General features: G+C 41.6%; 3 protein-coding genes across 6 annotated transcripts in view; 1 reads left to right on the top strand and 2 right to left on the bottom strand.

Annotated features, from left to right (window-relative positions):
• The window catches only part of LOC122256740 (uncharacterized), a 2,269-nt gene extending 221 nt beyond the window's left edge, over positions 1–2,048 (top strand). The window contains exons 2-3 of the mRNA XM_086545643.1: positions 60–126; positions 552–2,048. Of these exons, the coding sequence (XP_086401769.1) occupies positions 60–126; positions 552–2,048 (1,564 nt within the window). The remainder of the gene's footprint in view (positions 1–59; positions 127–551) is intronic.
• Positions 1–8,442, bottom strand: part of Ndae1 (Na[+]-driven anion exchanger 1) — a 264,254-nt gene that overhangs the window by 245,169 nt on the left and 10,643 nt on the right. The gene's annotated exons all lie outside the window — the stretch shown is intronic.
• On the bottom strand, positions 2,166–5,253 carry LOC122256741 (uncharacterized). Its single transcript, XM_086545644.1, has 3 exons — positions 5,180–5,253; positions 4,610–4,718; positions 2,166–3,884 (listed from the first exon to the last, which is right to left on the bottom strand). The coding sequence occupies exons 1-3, from the start codon at positions 5,251–5,253 to the stop codon at positions 2,613–2,615; spliced, it is 1,455 nt and encodes a 484-aa protein (XP_086401770.1). The 3' UTR covers positions 2,166–2,612.

Genomic DNA, 8,442 nt, shown 5'->3' on the forward strand with positions numbered 1-8,442 from the left:
GCATGAAGGCGGAGGGTATATTATAAGTCACTTGAAGCCTATGATTATTTTCTGTGTAGACATGTACAAGACTGCTTATACCACAACATTACGGAAGAATCTGACTTCTGCTACATAAAAACTGAGGTATGTAACTCGAGGAATTTCGTTTCAGTGTCAACTCGTTTAACATGAGACATTAGACGTAGGTGCGTGCATCTAACTCTGTATTTGCGTCACTTGGGTTTCATTTTTATAACTTTCTTCTGATACATCTTTTTATAGATTTTCGTCTTTTTTAAAGGAGCGCGAGGGGGTCGGGGGGGGGGTAGGGTAGCATTTAAGTGTGATACAGAATTTTAATTTTGCCTGTAGTTAGTAATTCTAATAAAAACTTGAAACGTTTACCCTCAAACAATTCCAGAGACAAGACAAGATTAAACTTTATTTGAAAAGAATGAAAGTTAAGGTCAGGATGTCCTAGAAATAATTTACAAGTTGACTACAATGAATTATTTTCCTTGCAGCTGAGTATATATAAAATTCTTACATAATTTCTAATCTTTTGACAGGTGCTGCCAAGTCAACGACAAGGGAAAAACACAAATCTTTACAAGGTATGGGTGTGCCTACATAAGACAAATGGCTGGATTTTGACAGGAAACTGTACATGCATGGCAGGTCTGGGATCTTCATGCAGCCATTTAGCTGCATTACTTTTCAAGTTAGAGGCTGCTGTCCATTACCAACTTAATGAGAAGACAGCATCAACCAGTCAACTTTGTTCATGGAAAGCTTCAAGAAGACAGATAAAAGCTGTGCCAGCATCTGCTATCAACTTTTCTCGGCCAAAGAAAAGATCGCTCCCAAAGCCCTCTAATATGGTTGTTTTGAATCGAAATTATAGCTGTTTTGATCCAACAAGTGGAGATGATGCTATTACAAAAGAGGAGTTGAAAGAACTTAAGCAGATTTACCCTATGGCAGCTGTTTTTACAAGCCTACCTGACACTGAATATGAAAGTTCCTTTGAAGTGGTTTCAACTTCAATAGCAGAACCAGCAAAATATGACAGTGAAACAGATACAGACACAGAAAACGACTCTAACTGTATCCCTGAGCCAATTGTAAGTCTTTTTGATCCAACTGCCATTAATATGTCTCATGGCGAACTTGCTGAACATGGAAGAAAGCTTTATAGTGCCTACTGCTCAAGTAACTACCAAAGCTCTTTCGATAACCTTTGCAGAGCAACTGAAAGGCAGTCACAGAATAAGGCCTGGATGGTACATAGAGCAGGAAGAATAACAGCCTCTGTCTGTTACCAGGTTGCAAAGATGAAAAACAACCCATCCCTGATAAAATCAATAATGCAGTACAAGACATTTGATTCCAAATACACAAAGTATGGGAGAGATATGGAGCCACTTGCCAAGGAAAATTTTGTATCTGAGGAATCAGTGAAGCATTCAGACTTTCATCTTAAGCAATGTGGATTGATTGTTGATGCTACAGCTCCATTTTTAGGTGCATCCCCTGATGGATTAGTGTCTTGTTCTTGTCATGGTAATGGAATTTTGGAAATAAAATGTCCATACAAATACAAAGATTGTTTTGATGGCTGGGAAGAAGACACTGATTTTCCATTGGATGATAAACTAAATATTAAAATTGGTCATAAGTACTATTACCAAATGCAGCTTCAGATGGAATTGGCTAAAACCAGTTATGGCTACCTTTATGTTTTCTGTTGCAAGAAAAAGGAGGGACTGAAGAGTATGGTAAAAAAGGATGACATTTTTGTAGAAAATTTAAAACAAGTGCTATTTTCAAACTTTTGCCAGTTCTTTCTCCCTGAAATTTTGACAAGGAAAATGGACAGTATGGGAAGTGATAGAAGAATGTACTGTACTTGTAAGAGGCCAGAATTTGGAAACATGATCAGCTGCGGAAACATTTTCTGTGATATAAAAAGATTCCACTATCCTTGCGTAAATATTACACGGAAACCAAAGAAGGACTGGTTTTGTAGTGACTGTCGTAAAAAATCCTATGCACCTTGTTTCTAGTTATTAAATTAGTTATTAAATTTTGATATTGAAATTTTGTCCAGATTATCATATTCAAAAAGACTACTTTCCAATTCTTGTGTTCCTAGATAATATTTCAAATTATCTTTGACCATAGTCTGGTTTTGACCACTTGCTATCTGTTTATTATCTTATTGGAATATTGCATATATGAAATAGAGCGTTTGAAGTCAGTCTTGAGATAACTTCACTTTTGAGCCTTCTTAGCCTTAAATGTTTCCTTGTTCTTTTTGCTATGCATTGTACCTTTCTAACTGAAATATAAAGATGAAAGAAATATTTTTGAGACCTGCAGTTAGTAGTACTCAAAATATGATGTATTTTATAATGCGTTTTATAAATCTTTTTAATCTTTGTGTTGTAATTTGGTTTCTGTTTCTAAATAATATTAAACTTAAAACAGACTGATATGTCTCAATGACTTTTGATCTTTTGGCAACTTGAGCTTCATGTTTACAAACACAAAAGAATAGAATAGAGTGAAAAACAACAGTGAGAAGCAAAGTTTGTGACATGTCTTGCATTTCTAAAATGGCCCAAAATCTATTTGGGTACCACACTTTTATTTAAGTTTACTACTGCAGAAACAACAATCATAATGTCATCCAAAAGGTCCACTTGGGAGATGGGGATGGTTTTCTGCAGGATCTGGAACTTTTTTAATTGCCCAATTATTCGCTCCACATGAATTCTTGCATTGGAAAGATGTCGAGAATGATGAACATCACTAGCCGGCAGTTGTTTTTTCCCTTTTGTGAACTTTGGAATTTTGAGATATGCACCTTTACGGCCTAGTTCATCCTCAATCAAAAATCCTCGATCAGCCAAAATGCAATCTCCATGAGTGATTTTGCTGAGAAAACCAGACTCAACTGTGATTTCCTTGTCCGATACTCTTCCGCCCCAGCCCTCAGACAGAAACATAACTGCACCTGCAGGACTAATTCCAATGAGATATTTAAATGTGTTATTATGCTTGTAATTTGACCATGTCTGTGCCCTGGCTGTCAAATTTTTGGGCCTTTCAATAAATATCTCACTGCAATCAATGATGCAGATGCAGTCCCTATATTTCTGTTTGAAGCATGTTGGTAAATTAAGACCAATTTCAGGTCTGTTTGGCCAAATTATTAACTTCCTCAGTTTTACTGACAACTTAGGAAGCCAAGAGCGCATGATTTTAGACACAGTGGTCACTGGACAATCAAATCTATGGCTTATGTCTCTATTCAGCAAACCAAGACGCAACTTCATGAAGACAATTAGAACATGATCTTCATCTGAAAAAGCAGAGTAACATCGTTTGACTTTCCCTTTAACAAGGTTTACTACCCATAGAAAAACAGAGACTGTTGCAATGCCAGTGAAGAACCTGACCAGGTCATTTGAACATTGGATTGCTTTAAAACCAAATGCTTTTTCTTTAAGGGTCTTGTTTTCTTCCCTTAGCCTATAAACTTCAGCATTTCGCTCTCTTAATTCCTGGTCAAGTTGTTTGATTTTCTCTTTAAGAAACACTTCTTGTGTGCCAAAGTCACATTGAATAGCAGCATCAGTTTGTCCTGAAACAGAACTGGTACTGCATTGACTATCATTACCATCAGTAGGCTCGTCATTTTGCTTCAAAGTTACTCTCCATCTGGAAAGTGCCTTCTCCCTTTTTTCCTGTAGCAGCTCATATTTGACCTTTTTCTTCAGCTGATTTTCTGTCCTGATATGATCTCGTGCGGAAGAATGGGCAAAGACTGTTGGTACCCAATTTGGGTCTTCTGGATTATCAGATCGCTTGCCTAGATTACAAAAGAGAAAAATATTCTAACTTTAACAATAGTGTTGTGGGGGGGGGGGGGGGGCGGGGGGGGGGGGGTGAGGGGATGGGTGGGGGGGGGGGGGGGGGGGGGGGGAGGGGGGGGTGGTTGGGGGCGGGGGGGGGGGGGGGGGGGGGGGGGGGGGGGGGGGGGGGGGGGGGGGGGGGGGCAAGATTGAAACAATAATGACTGAAAATATTTATGAACAGGCTGAAACAAGGGGAGATATTGGTAAGACTGGGGGAAAAAAAAAATTCAATTTTTATTAAAAAACAAATTGCAATCTTGTTATAAGCTTTCTTCAAATGTTAAATAAAATGTATTGCTCTAAGCCAAATTCTAAATTCTATGACATATTCTATTAACAGCCAAAAAAAGAGAATGAAAATGTTCAGGGGGGTTGTTTCTGAACATTGCCTTAAGTATATGAATTAAATTTTCGTTTTCGAGAATGGATCATCGCTGAAACAAGCGACTAGAAAAGAAATTCCTTAGTTGCTTGATGACAGTAGTAATTGAGCAGCTTCATGAGCATTACAAGCTTTTAAGGCAGGCCTATTAGGCTGGCGTTGTAAAAATGACTTCCTTCATAACTATTGAGAAAGCCTAAGGAAAGAATAAATTTTCAAATGCTTAAGAAGACAATTAATCACAATTGAAAACTCCAAAGGGTTTTATTACCGGTAACGAAGTGTTACAGCACAGATAAAGGCTTTCGAGATTTTAGGTTACGGACGCCCGACCAAGTTTTTCCCAGTCATACTCTCCCTTATTGCCTTTATGAGATCTCCAGATCGGGCTCTCTGAGCCGTCGTTGCTCTCTAATGGGGCAGCGTAGAGCCTTTGCCGAGCATCTTATAAAATGTGGAAGAGATCTTTTTTGATCGCCAACACTGTGGCGCGATTTCGTACATCCAACAAGCACAGCAGCTTCTCGGCATTTTTTTGGCCTCTTTTCCGAAATACGTTACGAATGTTGTTATGAACACGCAGAATTTAGTTGGCAACGTAGTGTAAACAAAGTTGTTTTGCCGCAACACATGCGCGCGCAGCAGTTGCCTCGCTCCCATTTGTAAACAATTTGAAACGGGTCTATATATAAATATATATATATATGAGAAGATGGTAGAATGCAGTAACGCATTTTAATATATACAAATATTTACCTCCCTGACCGGGACTCGAACCCGCGCCGTAAGATCGACAGGCGCGGTTGATACCGTTCAGCTACACGACCCGTAAAAGAGATGTTCAACCAGACGCCTTATGAGATGTTTTTGTTTACCCCCTTTGGAACATTACCTATGTGTCTTGAAAGAACAGTGATAGCGAGGTTTCAACAGAACATCTTCTTCCCACGGGCACTCGGCAGCCATCGGAATCACAAATTCAAGTCCCAAATCAAGGATTACCAAGGTTATATGGTGTGAGAAAGATGTAGAATGCAGTAACGCATTTTTAATATATACAAATATTTACCTCCCTGACCGGACTTCGAAAACCCGCGCCGTAAGATCGACAGGCGCGTTGATAGCGGGTTACGTTCAGCTACACGACCCGTAAAAGAGATGTTCAACCACGACGCCTTATGAGATGTCAGAGGGACATTACCTATGTGTTCATTGAAAGAACAGTTGATAGCGAGGTTTCACGAACATCTCCCCACGGGCCACTCGGCAGCCACGGAGATCACAAATTCAAGTCCCAAATCAAGTTACCAAGGTTTATATGTTGTGAGAAGGATGGTAGAATGCAGTAAACGCATTTTAATATATACAAATATTTACCTCCCTGACCGGGAACTCGAACCCGCGCCGTGGAAGATCGTACAAGGCGCGTGATACCGTTTCAGCTATACACGACCCCGTAAACGAGATGTTCCAACAACGCCTTATCAGGTCAATGGACATTACCTATGGGTTCCTTGGAAAGAACAGTATAGCGAGTTTTCATTACCAGAACACTCCCACGGCACTCGGCACCGACGGAATCACAATTCAAGTCCCAAATCAAGTTACCAAGGAGTTATATGTGTGAGAAGATGGTAGAAGCCGAAACGCAATTTAATATTTACAAATATTTACCGCCTGACCGGACCTCGAACCCCCGCCCGCAAGATCGTCAGCGCGGTTGATTACCGTTCAGCTACACGACCCGTATCATGTAAAAAGAGATGTTCAACCAGACGCCTTATGAGATGTCATGGACATTACCTATGTTTTCTTGAAAGAACAGTGATAGCGAGGTTTCATTCCGAACATCTCCCAACGGGCACTCGGCAGCCACGGAATCACAAATTCAAGTCCCAAATCAAGTTAACCAAGGTTTATATGTGTGAGAAGATGGTAGAATGCAGTTAAACGCATTTTAATATATACAAATATTTACCTCCTGACCGGGACTCGAACCCGCGCCGTAAGAATCGACAGGCGCGGTTTGTTGATACCGTTCAGCTACACGACCCGTAAAAGAGATGTTCAAAAAACCAGACGGCCCTTAATGAGATGTCATGGACATTACCTATGTGTTCTTGAAAGAAACGCGTGATAGACGAGGTTTCACGAACAACCCCATCTCCCACGAGGCGACTCGGCAGCCACGGAATCACAAATTACAAGTCCCAAATCAAGTTACCAAGGTTATAATGTGTGAGAAGATGGGTAGAAAGTTGCAGTGAACGCATTTTAATATATACAAATAGTGTTACCTCCCTGACCGGAACTCGAACCCGCGCCGTAAGATCGACAGGCGCGGTTGATACCGTTTCAGCTACACGACCCGTAAAAAGAGATTGTTCAAGCCCAGGAACGCCTTATGAGATTCATGGACATTACCTATGTGTTCTTGAAAGAACAGTGATAGCGAGGTTTCATCAACGAACATCTCCCACGGGCACTCGGCAGCCACGGAATCACAAATTCAAGTCCCCAAATCAAGTTACCAATGGTTATATGTGTGAGAAGATGGTAGAATGCAGTAACGCATTTTAATATATACAAATATTTACCTCACTGATGACCGGGACTCGAACCCGCGCCCGTAAGATCGACAGGCGCCGGTTGATTTAGGGAAACTTGAATTTGCGTTCAGCTACACGACCCGTAAAAGAGATTGTTCAAAACCAAAGACGCCTTCAACTGAGATGTCTGGGCACGATTACCTATGTGTTCTTGAGAAAGGAGACAGTGATAGCGAGGTTTTCAAACACGAACATCTTTCCGCCACGGTGCCACTCCAGCCACCGGAATCACAAAATTTCTCAAGTCCCAAAATCAAGTTACCAAGGTGTATATCCCGTTGTGAGGAAGATGGGGGAGTGAAATAATTGGGGCAGTAACGCTCATTTAATATATACAAAGATAGATTTTACCTCCATTCTGACCGGGGACTTACGAACCCGCGCCGTAAGACTCGACAGGCGCGGGTGGGTAACTTGATTTGGGACTTGAAATTTGTGATTCCGTGGCTGCCCGAGATGCCCGTGGGAAGATGTTCGTGAAGAACCTCGCTATCACACGTGTGTCTTATTCAAGAAACACATAGGGTAATGTCCATGACATCTCATAAGGCCGTCTGGGGTTGAACATCTCTTTTACGGGTCGTGTAGCTGAACCGGTATCAACAACCGCGCCTGTCGATCTTACGGCGCGGGTTCGAGTCCCGGTCAGGGAGGTAAATATTTGTATATATTAAAATGCGTTACTGCATTCCTACCAGCATTCTCACACATATAAACCTTGGTAACTTGATTTGGGACTTGAATTTGTGATTCCGTGCTGCCGAGTGCCCGTGGGAGATGTTCGTGAAACCTCGCTATCACTGTTCTTTCAAGAACACATTGGTAATGTCCCATGACATCTCAAGAAAGGGCGTTGGTTGAACATCTCTTTTACGGGTCGTGTAGCTGAACGGTATTCAACAAACCGCGTCCTGTCGATCTTAACGGCGCGGGTTCGAGTCCCCGGTCAGGGAGGAAATATTTTGTATTATTAACAATGCGTCTCACTGCATTCTACCATCTTCTCACACATATAACCTTGGTAACTTGATTTGGGACTTGAATTTGTGATTCCGTGGCTGCCGAGATGCCCGTGAGGAGATGTTCGTGAAAACCACGCTAAGCACTGGTTCTTTCCAAGAACACACATAGGTAATGTCCATGACATTCTCAGGAAAGGCGTCTGGTTGAACATCTCTTATTTAACGGGTCGTGTAGCTGAACGGTATACACAACCGCGCCTGTCTGATCCTTATAAAACCGGCGCGGGTTCGAGTCCCGGTCAGGGAGGTAAATATTTTGTATATATGAACATGCGTTACTGCATTCTACCATCTTCCTCACACATATAACCTTGGTAACTTGAATTGGACTGAATTTGTGATTCCGTGCTGCCGAGTGCCCGTGGGAAGTTCGTGGAAACCTCGCTAGCACTGATCTTTCAAGAACAAATAGGTCAATGTCCATGACATCTCATAAGGCGTCTGGTTGAACATCTCTTATACGGGTCGTGTAGACTGAACGGTAATCAACCGCGCTGTCGAGCCCTTACGGCGCGGGGTTTGAG

This window comes from Penaeus japonicus, unplaced genomic scaffold (assembly GCF_977035675.1).
Source record: "Penaeus japonicus unplaced genomic scaffold, GWHDUDI00000001_assembly GWHDUDI00000016, whole genome shotgun sequence".
NCBI lineage: Eukaryota > Metazoa > Arthropoda > Malacostraca > Decapoda > Penaeidae > Penaeus > Penaeus japonicus.

What these genes read in the sequence shown, in the direction of transcription:
- LOC122256741 (XM_086545644.1), bottom strand. Translation starts at nt 5,253, where the DNA reads ATGGCTGCCGAGTGCCCGTGGGAAGAAGATGTTCTGTTGAAACCTCGC. An exon ending in TGTTCTTTCAAGACACATAG is followed by an intron (nt 4,719 to 5,179) that starts GTAATGTTCCAA and finishes TGCTCGGCAAAG; the next exon opens with GCTCTACGCTGCCCCATTAG. An exon ending in AAAAACTTGGTCGGGCGTCC is followed by an intron (nt 3,885 to 4,609) that starts GTAACCTAAAAT and finishes TGTTAAAGTTAG; the next exon opens with AATATTTTTCTCTTTTGTAA.